The 16,296-nt window shown below is 39.9% G+C and overlaps 2 protein-coding genes and 1 pseudogene across 6 annotated transcripts in view; 1 reads left to right on the top strand and 2 right to left on the bottom strand.

Annotated features, from left to right (window-relative positions):
• Positions 1-3,114: 3,114 nt before the first annotated feature.
• ppiaa (peptidylprolyl isomerase Aa (cyclophilin A)) lies at positions 3,115-12,346 on the bottom strand. Its single transcript, XM_067395318.1, has 5 exons — positions 12,188-12,346; positions 3,903-3,933; positions 3,732-3,820; positions 3,474-3,646; positions 3,115-3,367 (listed from the first exon to the last, which is right to left on the bottom strand). The coding sequence occupies exons 1-5, from the start codon at positions 12,254-12,256 to the stop codon at positions 3,235-3,237; spliced, it is 495 nt and encodes a 164-aa protein (XP_067251419.1). The 5' UTR covers positions 12,257-12,346; the 3' UTR covers positions 3,115-3,234.
• Positions 3,940-10,223, top strand: LOC137027293 (tudor domain-containing protein 7A-like; annotated as a pseudogene).
• Positions 12,347-13,307: 961 nt separating the features above from the next.
• The window catches only part of ogdha (oxoglutarate dehydrogenase a), a 57,256-nt gene continuing 54,267 nt past the window's right edge, over positions 13,308-16,296 (bottom strand). For 4 of the 5 annotated variants that reach the window (XM_067395307.1, XM_067395310.1, XM_067395308.1 and 1 more), the window contains 2 exons: positions 16,119-16,273; positions 13,308-16,029 (listed from right to left, as the gene is read on the bottom strand). In XM_067395307.1, the coding sequence (XP_067251408.1) occupies positions 15,909-16,029; positions 16,119-16,273 (276 nt within the window). In that variant the 3' untranslated portion in view covers positions 13,308-15,908. The remainder of the gene's footprint in view (positions 16,030-16,118; positions 16,274-16,296) is intronic. The other variant, XM_067395312.1, reaches the window with a different exon arrangement.

The following is a 16,296-nucleotide window of genomic DNA, read 5'->3' as shown; positions in this document are numbered from 1 at the left end:
GACATCCCTGTATGTGATGTTGTCTTGTAGATTAGACAAGTGTCGGTGCGCATTTAGAGTGCACTATTTCACTTTGCTAATAAATATCACATGAAGAGTGCCGTTTTTCTCCAGACATCAGCATAACAAATGTTATATAAATTTTATTAATGTTTACATTTTAGACATCATTGCCTGTTTCTGCACAATTTTGCCAACGAATATAGCTCAGATCAAATCCAGAGCATTAAATTGCGTCCCTGAGCAACAAATGCCGCTGTTTCTTTACTGAATGAATCAGCTTTTTAAACGAATAAGTTGAATCAATGAAAATTGGAAAAAATTGGAAAATTGTTTTACAAGTGACGACGAGGGAGCTTCAGTTGAACAACACTGAACTGCAGTCAGATGAGATGTTGTCAGACTATGTCAGTAAAATTCAGAAAAATGAACAGGTCCAATCAGCCGTTATTCTGTGCTCGCGGCGCGCACTCAAGAATTTCATGCGCAAATGCGCCGGCGCGCGCTGCATAATTACTTTATTATAGCTTAAATAAAGCCCAAAAGAATACGAGCAATGACCGTCATTGCTCTGTTGTAAGTTAAGTCATGAAATTACCACACATGCGATTAAAGCTGCCTCAAAACTGTGAATGCATGTATTTGTTAACATTCTGTTATCCAATTTGTTGGCCTTAAAACGTCTTAAAAATGCACATATGTACACCAGAGAAATCTAAATTTTCTCTGGGGAGCATGCCCCCGAACCCCCCTAGCAAATTATATTTTATGACCTTGGTAATTATGAAACCATAATGCAATCTGAATGCAAAATGTGTATTTCTACAAATGTGCACACGTTGGGACTAAAACGGTGTAGGTATGTGTATGCAAAGAAATGGGACCGAACGCGACTGAATGTAAATGTTTGTGTCCTCGTTATTTTATTAATAACTACCAATTGATTTTGCATGTATGTATATACATATAGGACATACATTTAGAAAAAAAAATACACATTGGTTGGCCTATTCATGAGCATACATCAGCAATTACACATGTTTAGGGGAATAGGGCATTATTAATATATCATGTAAGGTGGTATGTGCTTGAAATGAGTAAACCATTATCAGTGAGTCTGCCCATGGGGTGTGGGCAGGCAGTGTCCCACATTGTCCCTCAGAAACATAGCCCTTGTCCCCCCTTGGGCTTATTAGCAGGTGGTCACCCTAAACATAAGTTAGACATACATTGTGCAGTGTTGAATAGCCTCCATGACCAGCATTAGTGAGAAATGTACAAATCTACCCCACTCACTTATTTTTAATAAATTCCTACTCCAACATCATTCAGGAGTAGTCCTTACATCTTTACTATTTGAATAACCAGATTGTCAAAACTTTAAGGTTCTTAATGTAGTTTTGAATGCATCTTACTAAAAATGTATGTACATGCACAAAGAATTATGTTTTTAAGCATTGTTCAGAGCACACTTGATTAAGTTATTCAATAAAACCTGGCCAAAACAATTCAGTTTTTAAATCATCATTCATCTAAATGCAATGCAATGACAAACATGCATTTGCCGTAATAGGGCCAAGCAGGCTCTGGTAATTACGTTCAATGAGGTCATTTGAATTTGGCATTGAACGTTCACACAGCTAAGATTACATTTGTCAGCTGTCATTACTTATAAAGATATGAATAACATTATGCTGAATGACACTGCATTTAATAAGAAAGTCATCATTGTTATTTATGAAAGATTGCAGTGATTATTACAACTGATTTATACAGGCATGCACATTTTTTATATTCATGTGCCCCCATGTTCTTTAATCAAAAACATTAACTCCTCCTAACAACACCTTCTCTGATGGCATGTGCACCAGTGGGACAATAACCTCTTCCCCACAGTAACCAGACACAGACACACACACACGCGTCACAATCACAGCAATTACAAAATTACAACATAATCCAATCAATTCCTGGGGCCAGTTGCATAAACTTAGTCACTATATTAAGACTGTGTCTTAAGAACTAGTTTGACCAACTTGCAGTTAACCAAGGGGTAATCAATGTTATTTTTCCAATTACCCCAATCTACCTTTTTATGTAATGGACTTTAAAAAATTAGTACTACTCTTCAAGAAGAAAAGTGTCTTTACTTTTAAGACTAGTCTAAGTGGTTTATGCAACCGGACCCTGATGGATGAAATAATGACCCACCCTACATTTTGTTCCTTGTTCAAGACATTTTTTCCACTCAGACAGGTCACAATATAGTAGAGCCCCTAAGGAGACAAAGTAACCCAAAACAATAAAAAAAAAAAAAAAAGGGAAGTGAAAATTTTATATCAATGCTTTTGCATCCTCTTGCAAAAGTACTGCATTCCACTGAGAAACTTTACATTCCCTCGCAAAGCCACAAAAAAAAAAAAAAAAAATAATAAAAAAAAAAATAAAGAAAAAAGCATTTCCATCACAAAAGGTTTGCAACTGCAAGTTACTTGAGGGAACACACCAAGTTCATTGGTGGAACACTAAAGATTTGCAATTAAAAGCATTGAATTCTTCTTCATTTAATTTTTACCATTACTATGCCCTTTTGGGAGTTCTGTACAATAGGGGAAAAAGGGCATGTGCAATTTCAGTTTCATGTCAACTTTTAAAAAAGGCTTAAATGAATGGGTAGCCCAAAAAAAAAAAAAAAAAATCTAGCAAACCTCCTCCATTGGACCACCATTCATAGTGACCATGTCTATTTTTATACATATACACATGGTATATTCAAAATCTTAAGACACAATATAGACTTGTTGGAAGAACAGAGGTAAAAGTTACCTGGAGGGCATGTCTATTAACAAAAACTGCTGTGACCAGATTCAGTGAAGTACTGAACTCCCAACTAAATGTCTTCACTAAACTACTAGATTTGAGCTAGACCAGCAAGTTCATTATTAATCTTAAGCAACAAAACAGACAAATTTTAAGAATTAAAGAGAAACTGAATTAAACTGAATTCCCCTTTATTTTCAGGCTTTGATACAAATTAAAGGCCTACAAGACAATCTGCAAATGAAAACGAAACAGCGAAGGCAACTCATCAGACAAAGATGGACAACTGAAGGAGGTGGTGGTGGGGAGGAGGGAGGGAACTTGGATGGGAATGTTGTTAGCGGCAGGATTTAAGAAAGGGGGCACTGAGGGGTACTAGACTAGGGTTTGGGTGAATGTTAGTGGAAGGGGTGTTTACAATTGGCCACAGCTATCAATGACAATCTTGGCACTGGTCTTTCCACTAGTAGAACCGTAATTCTCCACCTTCTTGATGATGTCCAGGCCTTCCACAACCGCTCCGAAGACAACATGCTTGCCGTCCAGCCTGGTGGAAAGAAATCGTGGAGGAAAAGTCAGGACAGGACAAGACACTCCACAGCATGGATCCAGGAGTGTTTTAACACGTGGTCATTCACAATTCTTTTGCTCACCATGAAGTCTTCTCTGTGCAGATGAAGAACTGGGAACCATTGGTGTTGGGGCCTGCATTGGCCATGGACAGGATGCCACAGCCAGTGTGTTTCAGGGTAAAGTTCTCATCCTCAAACTTGTTGCCATAAATTGACTTGCCACCAGTTCCATTGTGGTTCGTGAAGTCACCTCCCTGTATCCAAAGGTCTCAAGATTAGAACAGAGTGTCAAAAAACTACTAAGATCACAGAAGGCTATTGGGACTTAATCTTTTATACCTGGCACATGAAGCCGGGGATGACACGATGGAAGGTGGATCCTTTGTAGCCATAGCCAGGCTGACCTGTGCACAACTGCCTGAAGTTCTCTGCAAGATGACAGACAGGTGATGAGTACTTTTATGATCACACACAAGGGAAAAGTACTAACAATAAAATAAATATAAATACCTGCAGTTCTGGGGACAACATCAGCTCTCAGCTGTTAAAGGAAAACATCACAAATTAACATTTAAAATGACTGCAGCAGCAATAAGGTGTTCAATTGAGTGACTACATCATGCAGCCAATTAAGCGAAATAGAAACAAGCTTGTGTGGAGACCGAGTGTCTCATCTTCATGCGACTGACAAACACCTCAGGTGCGTTCCATTCGACCGTAAGTGGACTGCGAAGTGGACTTTCGCCATCTTAAGTGAGATTCCATTCCGAAGGGAGCGAACTAGTGATCGACCGATGTATCGGTTTACCGATATTTTTCCCGATATTTAAGCATTTTTCCATAATCTGGTATCAGTTTTGTAATATCGGATTCGCCGATTTACGGCACCATCTTGTGGCCGTTTTGAGACTTCCTCCGTCTGAGGAGATCAGTCAATAACAACTCAGTGCACAGGTAAAGTATATGTTCTACTTGGTTTGCTTTAATTAATCAACTTTATTTAACATAACAGACATGCACAAATGAGATCTGAGACATAAATTCCTGATATAGTTAATTTATGCAGCTTGTTTCTAAACAATTGAGACAAACTCATTGAGTCACATAGTGTAATTCGTCATGTCCTGCCCCAATAAAGACGTAACTTTACATGAATTAAATAAAACAGACAAGAATGAGTGCATGTTGAAAATAAAAGCGCTGAATTTAATTCTCTATCTGTTGTATTTGCTCACCATTAGAAGAAAAAGTTCGTTCATATTGCTTAGCAACTGACGGATGATCAGGAGGCTTAAGCACGGCCACTGAATGAAACTTTTGACAAGATTATCTTGTTTAAACACCCTAGATTATATTATAATTTACTACATAATCATTTCGCTAATACACAAATATAGCCTACCGCTTTGTGGAAATGAATTATTTATTATCTCCATGCGCGATCGCGGTTGATTAAGTTATAGTCAAACAGCACTTTGTCAGTTGGCATTTCATGATTTAACGTTACATTAAATTTAGATCATAAAATGCCAACTGACAAGTGCTGTTTAACTTTATTAGATTATATAATCATTTGATTTACTACATAACCATTATTTAGTTAATAAATCTAAATAAATGCAGCTCTGTGGAAATTATTTAGTATCTCCACACGCGATCGCGGTTGAGTAGCCCAATTTATAATTTTGTGTAAATGCATAGATAAGTTACAGCACTTTGTCAGAAAGCATTTCATGATCTAGACCGACAAAACATAATTAATAACACTAGTTGGAAAATGCAATGATGTATGCTGTTTTGTTTGTTACTTTCCTGACAATGTTATATATTCCAGCTAATATTATTCAGTAAAGGTTTTTTTTTTTTTGTATGCATGGAGGGAGTGATTGTTATAAATAAAATGGTTTGTTCAGCTCATTTGTGTTGTAATAATTGTCAAAAACAGAAGTATAACTGTAAATAAATATTGGTTCTGCATATCGGTTATCGGGTACATAAACATGCAAAAAAAAATCAATATCGGTCGATCACTAGAGCGAACATGTTCCGTTTAGGGCTGCTCCCTAATAGTCGACTAACCGTTAGTCAACTTGAAGAGGCTTGGTCGACCAAGATTTTATTAATCAGTTAGTCGCAGAAAAAAAAAAAAAGGAAGTGGCGAGGTCACGCAGTCCTAGAGGCACAGATCATTAACTGCAGGAAATCCAAACATTCACCTATCATTTATCGACCTCAAATATGGCTTATCACTTGAAACATGTAAGTCGCAACCTTTGTCCATTCTCTTTAATGTTTGCCTATAGATAAATGTGCGCTATTATTTGGCGCATATCCAAGTGTTTGTGTGGAGAGCGTGTTTACTGCATGACATGGAGGCGCTGGTGTGATCACTGCACTTAACTTAAAATACTCCGTCATTTTTGGTCATAGATAAGAATGCAAAATGTAAAGGGTCTCGGTGAACTTGAGCTCGTAACAAGCATGAACCAAAACTCATCGTATAGGCTGCTTTCCTCACAGACACAAGAAATATATCTATAGCTTGGAATGTCTACTTTTAAACAAGCCAATTCAAATGTAAAATAAATATTCTCAGATTATGTAATCCATATGAAACTTGGAGATGAGTCAGCATTGTTGACTTAATCTCTGCATCTGAAAACACAGAAAACAAATTATTAAAATGTTTAGACAGTCTCCTTGCTGTTTTTTCACGACACATTCATAATCATTACGTTTGCCGGTGTGCTGTGGCAAGCTTTATGCATGTGTTTGAGCACTGATTAGGCTATGTATACATAAGATTAAAGGTACATTATTATGATTTATGGCTTATTAATATAAATGCGCGATTAGTCGACTAATGGCTTAAATGAACGACTACTGGTCTACTAGAAAAATCTTTAGTCGAGGGCAGCCCTAGTTCCGTTCGAAGGGCACTGCGAACGGCATAGGGAATAAGGGAACATCGATACATCACAGGAAGGAGAGAGGTAAAATTACCCAACTGTCATTGCGCACCACGTCACCATTCAGAACTACGACGAAGCAGAGCCGTTGAAAGAGAAATACACGTGCGTGAGCGCGCGAGATTAAACGGCTAAATTAGTGTGAAGAGAAAACGCAATCAGGATGAGTGACGTGGAGTTGGTGAAAAAGATGCTGCGAGCTGTTCTTCAGAGCAGTAAGCACGGTGTGGCCATGGCCCGCCTGCAGGGAGATTACCGAGCTCTGACAGGAGAGATGATTCCCTACCGGAAGTTCGGCCATGCCAATCTAGAGAGCTTTCTGCGCAGCATTCCTGGTGTGGTGCGGCTTGAACGCTCCAGTGCTGGGGAGGTCATGTGTTTTGCTGGTGTGTGTGAGGAGACTGCACACATTGCACAGCTGGTCGCCCGGCAGAAGAATGTGAAGAAGTCCGGCTGCTCTAAATTGCTGAACTTCCAAATGAGAGCAAAGTCTTCCTCTTTGTTTTCATATAACGTCAAACCTCGCTTGTCTCTGCGGCAACCGGGACACATGACTCATCCCGCTCGAGGCACCGCATCCAAATCTAGTTTTTACCCTAACCAGTGCCAGCTTTACAGCACCGGCCTCCCCTCCTCCCGGGCTCCTTCCCGGCAACAGAACTGGAAATCACCAGGGTTAGGGGGGGACTACATTTGTACCCAGCAAGATCAATACAGAAATAAAGACTCAACCTTATAAGACCAGTGGGACACCAGCTCAGCAAAAGCCAGTAAACTGTGCTGATGTTGTGGTGGTTCAGGGTCGAATCAAACAGCTTTTGCAGAAGTACAGCAGTGGAGTCTGGCTGTCTAAAATCCCTCAGCTCTATAGAGATATGTTCCAGGAAGAGCTCCACATGCACAAAGAAGTGGAGACGTGGACGCACATCTGCACTGTTGAAAAGCCAGGCAGCAATAACATAGTGGACCGCCTGGTGTATCCAGTCTTGGACCCTGCCCCAAAACCAAGCACTGTGCCTGCTGTTGATCCATGCAAGCAGTCTCCTAACACTGCGTCTTGGAAACAGTCAACACCTGCCCAGCAAACTACCCGCATCCTCAGAACTCTTGCCATTAACATTCCTTCTTCAACCCAGAAATCCCAAACACTCTTGAGCCCAACATCGCCCAACTCCACCATGATGGATTTTACTCTCCCCGAAACACCCAAAGCTCAGCCCAACGCACTCATCACCCCTCCCTCCACCCCGCCCTCTCACCAGCCTCTGACCCCAGAGATCAAGCAGAAGCTGCGGCAGCTGCTCAATAAATACAGCCAGGGCCTGTGGGCTCATGCACTTCCACAGCTTTTCCAGGAGGCCTTTGGGTGCGAGTTTCCGCAGTATGTGTTGGAGGATCTGTCTTTGTTGGCAGATACGTGTATGGTTGAATACCCCATGCCGGACAATCGAAAGAGAGCCATACTGTACACACTACCATGCCAGGTGCAGACGCAGCCCCGTCCTCGCCCACCACCACTGGTTATGCTCTGTGCCAGCAATCCACATGTGCCTCCTCTGATTATCCCAGCGACAGAGTTTCTATCTGTTTTGGTGATGGAGGTCAGCAGCACCAACAATGTTGTTCTCAGGTTTGTGGGGGATGGATACTCTAAAGCTCTGGAGGTGATGGAGGAGGCCATGCTTCAATTCTAGAATACAGTTGGAGCTGAACTTCGTCTTCTCTCCCCAAAAATTGGACAGCTGGTGGCGGTTGCTATGGAGGAAGATGCAGTACTGAGAGCTCAGGTCCACCAGGTCACAGAGGACAACGTGAAGGTGTACTGTGTGGATCATGGGTTCTTTGAGGTGGTCAGCAGGAAGAAGATACTCCAGCTGAGGGATCAATTCCTGACTCTTCCCTTCCAGGGAACCACATGCCAACTTGCAGGTCTAGAGCCATTCAGTACAGATGCGGTAGTTCTGAAGACTCTGGAGTCATTAGCTGTTGGTCGTACGTTATTGGCTGAGATTGTGGAGCGAGAGGACACACCGCTTATTGTGCTGTATGACACTTCTCAGAACGATGATGTCAATGTGAACGCTTTATGCTTGAAAGCCCTGCAGGATAAGTCCATGGAGAATCCTCTACAGGTGAACAGCGTGTACACAAACGTGTGTGTGACAAATGTGTGCTCTGATGGCAGTATTTACTGTCAGCTGCCTTCTCGAGGCCAGGCCAAACTCAAAGACATCATGGACAAGATTGAGTCACATTTCATCTCTCAGTTAACATGGGAGCTGTTGGTGTCCAAACCATTCTGCGGGAAAGTGTGTCTAGCTAAATACAAGGGCAAATGGGCGAGAGCAGAGATCATTAACCTTCATGGCAGCCAAGTGTTGGACATCTTGTTTTTGGATCTTGGACTTCCTGCTTCTCTGGAGGTCAGTGAGCTCAGAGAGATCCCACCAATCTACCTCAGAGAGCTCATCACCATTCCACCTCAGGCTATAAAGTGCCTGCTGGAGGACGTGAATGCAGATGGGAGTGTTTGGCCTCCTGAAGCTGTTCTGTGGTTGAGAGAGACAGTCCTCAGCAAAGCCCCCAGCTGCATGAAGATAATCAAGCTTGATGAGACCAGGACTGTGCATGTCTACCTCTTCAGTGGCAGTGGAGCTCATGACCTTCAGAGCAGCATTAACCACCAGCTAGCCTCATGTCCATTCTGGCAACGGGGTGCCTACTTCAGCAAGATCGCCAGGGTTTTCGAAACTATCCTGCCAATGGCAGGGGACAACCCCCATACATCTCCTACACAGTCTACTGCCCGCACACTGCCCCCTCAGATGGACTTGCCGCTTGTTGGGCAAAACATGGATGTGTTTGTGTCGGTTGCATGCCACCCTGGGCACTTTGTGCTGCAGCCGTGGCAGGAGCTGTACAAGCTAGTGGTGCTGATGGGAGAGATGATCCTGTTCTACAACAAACAGGAAGTAACCCAAGTCAACATCCAGAAAAATAACGTCTACGCTGCCAAGATTGACAACAATTGGCATCGTGTTTTGGTAAAGAGTGTCCTGACCAATGGCTTAGTCTCTGTGTACGAACTGGATTATGGGAAGTACGAGTTGATCAACTATTCCCAGCTCAAACCACTCATCGATGAGTTCAGGCAGCTGCCATTCCAGGGCGTTTTTGCTCAGCTGGCTGGTGTCAAGCAAGGGGTCTGGTGTGAGGAAGCTTCTATGGTGTTCCGTAACCATGTTGAGAAAAAGCCGCTGGTGGCTCAAATCGAGTCAGTTGAGGAGGGGGAATGGCCCTGGGAGCGCAAAATCTCTGTCTACCTTGTGGACACCCACAAGAGGACAATGACATCTGGATCCACAACATTATGGTGGAGTTTTTAGATGAGATCAGCAGAGCTGCTTGAGACTGTTTCGACTACCTTTTCCCAGAACCATGCTGAAACCTTGAGCCTGAAGAAATCTAGCTCTAGAATTCAAGAGTGTGTTTGGTGGGCTCATTTTATTTAATTGTTCACAAATTGTTTCAGTTATCGTTCCGAGCGCCATGGGAAAGGGATTTCTTTACCTGTTTTTGCTGTTATGATAAATAATAATATTAACCAAATTAACTTGTTATTGCCTGAACAGCTTCCCTTTCTGTGTCTTTACAATAGGGCCATTTGTCTTTTGATTTATTTATGTTTTTGTGTGAGACACTACTGCTTGTATTGTTAAAACTCTTGATTTTGCACTTTGGTTTGTTTGCTGTGGTCTTACTGTGTGTTTTCAGAAAAGAAAATGGCCTAGCTGTAAAAACATTTGTATTTAGGTTCTCATGTTTGTTTTATTTCCAAGTTAACATTTGGTTTGAGCCATTAAATGAAAAGACAACACGAAAAAAAAAAAAAAAAAAAAAAAAAAAAAAAAAAGCCGTTGAAAGAGTTTAACGGCTCTCTGGTTTTGAGTATTTATACATTTTATACGAACGAAAGTATGAATGGTTATGGCGATGAGTGTTACATTTGTATGTTTTATTGTATGAATAGGCATGAAAAAGTAAGTGTTGAAAAGCAGCTAAGGCTCTATCATTTATTTTATTTTATTTAAATGTTACCTCAGGAGTGTTTATGCGTGGAAAAGAAAGCGCATGAGACCATGGATTAAGAATGCATTTATACAGTTAACCAAATGAGAATTTATTTTCATATGGTATGACAGTTACAGCTTCAAATCTGTTAAGAGTCGATTTTAAATTCGAAAGTAAATTAAAATATCTATTTATTTATGTCATCAATCTCCGCGACACTGTCGACTTTCTTTGATGACGTTTGCAGGGCGTTCCAAATGAACGATTATTGTCAGCGTAGTCCACTTCAACTGATATACCGTGCTCAGGGAGTAGGGAGCAGTGAACACTGCGTAGGGACCCTGTCGAATGGAACGCAGCTCTCCACTTAAACCGCGACAATGCGGAAGACAAAATTATCTGGGCTTTCAAGGCAGTGCAGCACATTATACAGTTTTGCTCGCACAAAATGTAGTGACGGTAGACTCACTTTGAGTGCTCATAAGAAATCTTGACCACGCGCGTCTGTAACATTTTCCGAGTTTTACTAGACTAAAACTAAAATGGCCGCTCAGAAAGTATACATTTACTAGCGCAAGTAATGCAGTGTTAAACACTTTTTTAAATACCCCCTCCTCCAAATTAACATTAATTAGTCAAATTAAAAGTACAACTACATTTGAAATAAAAACCCCACACCCATAATTAAAGGAGTCTAGCGGCTAGTGTATGGAAATCTCAGCCTGGGCTGCGAGAACGGTCCCCTCCCATCCCCCTCCACACACCCCGGCGAACTTTCCAGAACATCTTTCCACAGAGATTGCTGGATGCGATTTGAGCATCCGGCATATATTTGATACATATATATTAAAATAAATAAGCGCTGACTTGTTTTGTCGCAATTGTTTGAGTTTCTGTGTGGCATGAAGCTGAAGTTTGGACACCGCAAAATAAAGTCGCCTTCAGGGAATCCGGGTTAAACAAAAGATCTGTGGCCCATTCATTCAATGCGTACTACTGCATGATACATTTCTGCATTCTCCCCAAAGCAAGCGCTGGAACCGCAAAGTCTTTGTCTATTCTGTGGTAAAGTAAACTCTTCATATGAGACAAGTTATTCTGTCAGTAAACTTTATTGGCAGCATTCAAGAAAGCGTGCTGTAGGTGAAGTAACGTTACCAAGTAGGGTTAACGCGGCCTAGTGCGGCGCGTGCTTAGTATTAGGTTTCAGCTTTACTTGCAAAGCAGGTTTTGCCGATAACTTACCTATAACAATAACAGCAGTTTTATGCAAATACCTCAAAGCGTCACTATGGAAATGAACAATTTATAGTCCGACTGATGAAATTAACATTAAAACCCTACATACTGCCAGATTAACAACATCACTGTTGCTCGTTGCACAATGCTGCAAAATTGTACACAGGATTAACGTTAGATATAAATCAAGCAATCTGTTTTGGCCGGGAGTATTTATAGCACCGTTAGGCTAAAGGTTATACATTTGTTTGCCATGTAATTGCACAAACAGGTTAAGCATGACTAAATCACGAGATTTGTCTAGCAGAAATGCAAAACACTTAAACGGTAACTTACAAGGATATTTAAGTTCTGCAGCACAGCAGGGTTTAGGTACACATAACATAAGGTAGCCTAGCGCATGCAGCTATCGATGAGACCCGCTCAAGAAAGGCGTTTGCACGACTTGCAGGAAAAACGTCAGTGAGTTGTTCCTTGCAATAAGACGGTGAATAAAAATATTATGTGAAGCTTTACCTCCATAATCACTCTTCCAAGTGGTTGGCCGCTTGCGCTGATATCGAAGAAAACTCTAGGCCTTGCCATGGCTTTAAATTATTTTGCGCTTAGATGATGCTGGGCTGAAGCGCCTTAACAGTGTGTCACTGACTGCCTTGGAGTGGAGGAAAGACCAGATGAAGGCCGCCAAGCTATATTATTACAGGGGAGGGGCGTCATGAAGCTGCAACTGTCCAATAAGAGCGTGTCGATGCTTTGAAAGACACAAATATGAACCAATGAAAAATCTTTATTGAGAATTTGCAATCGACATGCGCTTTTGGGCATGCGGCAGTAAGTCGTGTATATTGCTGTTAACATGAAATGCGTCCAATTTTGGCTTGGTGATACTTTAAAATAGGGGTGCAAAACTCAGTCCTGCAGTGTTTAGTTTCAACACGCATACCTAGGTTTCAAATAAGCCTGAATTACTAATTATCTGGATCAAGTGCGTTTAGTTAGGGTTGAAGCTAAACTCTGCAAGGGCTGTGGCCCCCCAGGAACTGAGGAACTTTTTTTTTTTTTTTTTAAACACACACACACACACACACACACACACACACACACACACACACACACACACACACACACACACACACACACACACACACACACACACACACACACACACACACACACACACACACACAAACAAACAAACAATACACCATTTGGATGTCCTGTAAGAGCACATTCAGTGCTTTTCAGAGATTCCAAACGTTTGAAAGTTTCATAATGACAACTCCCTCTCATTGGTCTTTAACTGACATTAATTTAGTGATCAAATTTAACACTTCAACATATCAGGAAAACGTTTTGGGGTTTCAAATCAAAATATGACTTTGTCACAAAACAGGACGTCAGCTTCATACATGTCCACTGTAGAGGACACCAGGACTTTTGGGAGACACAAGTGAATAGGGAAATAAATTATATATCAATAGTCCTATGAAATATTAGATATTATGATAATCTTGCCAATTATTACTCACATTATTATACTTTTTTCACTACATGTCACCCCAAGAACACAATATGCAAGTTATTTAGTTACAAGAAGATCTAGTTTTATTTATATAATGCCTTTCCATAGCTCAAGGTCACTTTACATTGTGCTATAGAATACATTTGCACACCCACATAAACAATAAAAGCCACATAAGGCAGCATATAGCCACATTATCCAAAATACATATTAAATAGATGTTTTTAGCTGAGTCTTGAAGGTAGACAAAGATGATATATTACAAAGTGTAAGGGGTAATGAATTCCACAATTTAGGAGCATATATACAGTTACATTGTATATAATGGGAAAACCCGCTTATAATCATCTTTGTACAAAGTTTGGTATAGAAAATACTGAAACCTAAAAATGTATTTAAAAAAAAATCCCATTGTTTTTCCTTATTCATGAATTTTTATTTATTTTAAAAATTGAGTCCTGGTGTCCACTACAGAGGACATAGCATAACTTATGAATAAAATATTTTTCTCCATTTTTTTTTCTTATACTCTAAACAATGTAATAACATGAAAAAAATACTAAATTCACAAAACTTAGAGACAGAGAGTATTTTGTCATTGATTTTAGTTAACCCTTGGGTGCTGTTCGGGGTCTTTTTGACCCAAAATGACATTTGCTGAAATAATAATAAAAAACGTTTGTCTTTGTCCAAATGGGACAAAAATGAGACTTTGTACAGTTGTCAACACTTTCAAGATCTACAAATAAAAAAATAAATTGGGATGATATGTTTTCACGTTAGTGTGGAAAAAAAAAAAGTCGCAATCATTAGAAAATGGACAAAATTCATCCTCAAAATCAGAAACAATGCAGAACACACATAGACAGAAATGAAGTGGCACATTAAAACATCCACAATGCAAAATGATCATGCTCACACGCACACACACACACACACAGAATCCACGCTTTATCTGCTCATTTGTTATTGCTGTTCCGTTCATTGCGTTTTGATGTTCACGTCGTGTATTTGTACTCAGTATGTAATATATGTCCATTTCTGTTGTTTATTTAGTAACTGAAGTGTAGATTAAATTAGTAGAATTATATGAAAAGCAGATGTTTGAAACAAATAATAAACTCTAAAGACTCCAACTTTTCTCTTTGTAACATCTTGTTCAGGTTTGATTCTAATTATAATGTAATTATTGAAAAACAGATTTTTTTTTCAGTACAAAAAAAAATGCTAAACTTTGACAAAAAGTAATTTTTATTGTTATAATTGTGATTTTATAATATGTAGATATGAATCCAACTGGAAAAACTGTTAAACAGTGGAGCTCTGCAGCCATCTACTGGTTAAAGTGATAATTGTTTTACTTTTTAAAGCTGTTTTTGTATAAAAACCCATATTTAAAAATGTTTTTTTATATAAATTTAAAAAATAACAAATCCTCCAAAAACTGCACAAATGTGGAGTTAACACTAATAAACTACATTTGTTAAAAAAAAAAAAAAAAGGTTTCATAAAGGTTAATATTAATAAATAAAAACATAATAAATCTTGTTCGGTGAAACCATGGATCTAGAACAGCCTTCTTCATCCTTTTTGAATTTAAAGCCCCCCACTGTCCAACACAATATTAAAAGGCTGAGGCCCCCTAGTGGGTTCTTGCCCCCTGGTTGAGATCCACTGATCTAGACTCCATTAGCATGTGTTGTGTCATCCTCAAAAAAAGTTCATGCCATCTTGCATAACACACAATCCAGTTTTTGTAACTAGTAATAAATGAATAACTTCAGGAATTTGAGAAGATTATGAGTTTATTGTATGAAGCTAACCCGTTACAAGAACAATCTGATTCCTCAAAAAACAAAATAAATAAAATAATTTGCTTTCTTTTTGAAAAAGCCAAAAAGATGTAACCGGTTTCTATTTAAAAGAGTGACCGCAAACAGGTGTAATTATGTCTGTCTTGCCATATTAAATGTTCCTGCTGCTGGGTTGGGCTGTATGGCACAAGTTATCATATGGCTAGGATGGTTATGAATGGATTTTTGTCTGCATCAGGCTGCATCAATGATTAGCCAAGTGTGCAGAGTATACAATGCAATCTATAGATGATACTGGACGAGAACAGAGGCACATACTGTACATGTAAATGTGCCGCAAAGAATTTTCCACAATGTCCTGATTTTGACATCAAGCCTTTCCTCCCCTGAATAAAGTAATTTTTACATAAATACAATCATACAACTGCAACACCCACTTGAGAGAACCAACTGTTTTTTTCTTCTTGCCAGAAAACAGTGCAAAGGTACAGATAAAGTGTCATTTTTGCCACTTACTTTACAATCTTGTCCACCAATGAAATACGGCAAATGTATGTGCCAAAATTCTCATTCTAACAAAATAAAAAACAAAAGAAAACACAAACATACAAATTAAAGCCATATAGCCATTGAAAGTTGGGATGCAAGTAGCATACAGAATTCATGACAACCCTACATGAATTTATTTTCTGTGGTTTATTATATTTTGGTATTGTTGAACTGGGCAACAAGGGTAAAAAAGACTGAACTGAAAATTGTGGATACATGATACTGAACACAGGATAAACTGTATTACTATTATTTATGGGATGAATAAAATGGTTTGGTGTAGTGTATTTGGTTGCCGGGATGAATGGGGTGTTTGTGAGTTTTTGTTTTCTTTGTTGATTGGAGGACAGATTTAGATGTGGTCTTTGAAGGCGTCCAGGTTAAAGGCAGTGTCGAGGAAACGCTTCAGCTCCAGAAGATGGGTGTTCTTGTTGCCAGTGGCCGGGGCAGCGGCAGGCTCACGGCCAGCATACCTGTGCACAGAAAGACAGAGTGAGGATTTGTGAGAATCTGTGAGAGTACCTGCAGTGTCACAGCTCTCTATGAGAAGACGAGAGTTTACCAGACAGGCTTGGCACGATTGATGGTGGTGCGCATGCGGGGCTTGACGTAGTCATAGTATCCCTGGTTCTTATGCTCCTCTTGACACCAGACTAGGTCAGCATTGGGATATTTGTCAGTCTCTGCCTTCACCAGGTCAAATGGGAAAGGAGAGAGCTGGGGAAGAGCAAAAGCATGAA

The sequence above is a fragment of the Chanodichthys erythropterus genome, chromosome 9, assembly GCF_024489055.1.
Source record: "Chanodichthys erythropterus isolate Z2021 chromosome 9, ASM2448905v1, whole genome shotgun sequence".
Classification (NCBI taxonomy): domain Eukaryota; kingdom Metazoa; phylum Chordata; class Actinopteri; order Cypriniformes; family Xenocyprididae; genus Chanodichthys; species Chanodichthys erythropterus.
Note: the sequence above shows the minus strand (reverse complement) of the source record. Positions and strands in the feature narration are given on the sequence as shown.

What these genes read in the sequence shown, in the direction of transcription:
- ppiaa (XM_067395318.1), bottom strand. Translation starts at nt 12,256, where the DNA reads ATGGCAAGGCCTAGAGTTTTCTTCGATATCAGCGCAAGCGGCCAACCA. An exon ending in TGTTGTCCCCAGAACTGCAG is followed by an intron (nt 3,821 to 3,902) that starts GTATTTATATTT and finishes GTCATCTTGCAG; the next exon opens with AGAACTTCAGGCAGTTGTGC. An exon ending in TGCACAGAGAAGACTTCATG is followed by an intron (nt 3,368 to 3,473) that starts GTGAGCAAAAGA and finishes TCTTTCCACCAG; the next exon opens with GCTGGACGGCAAGCATGTTG.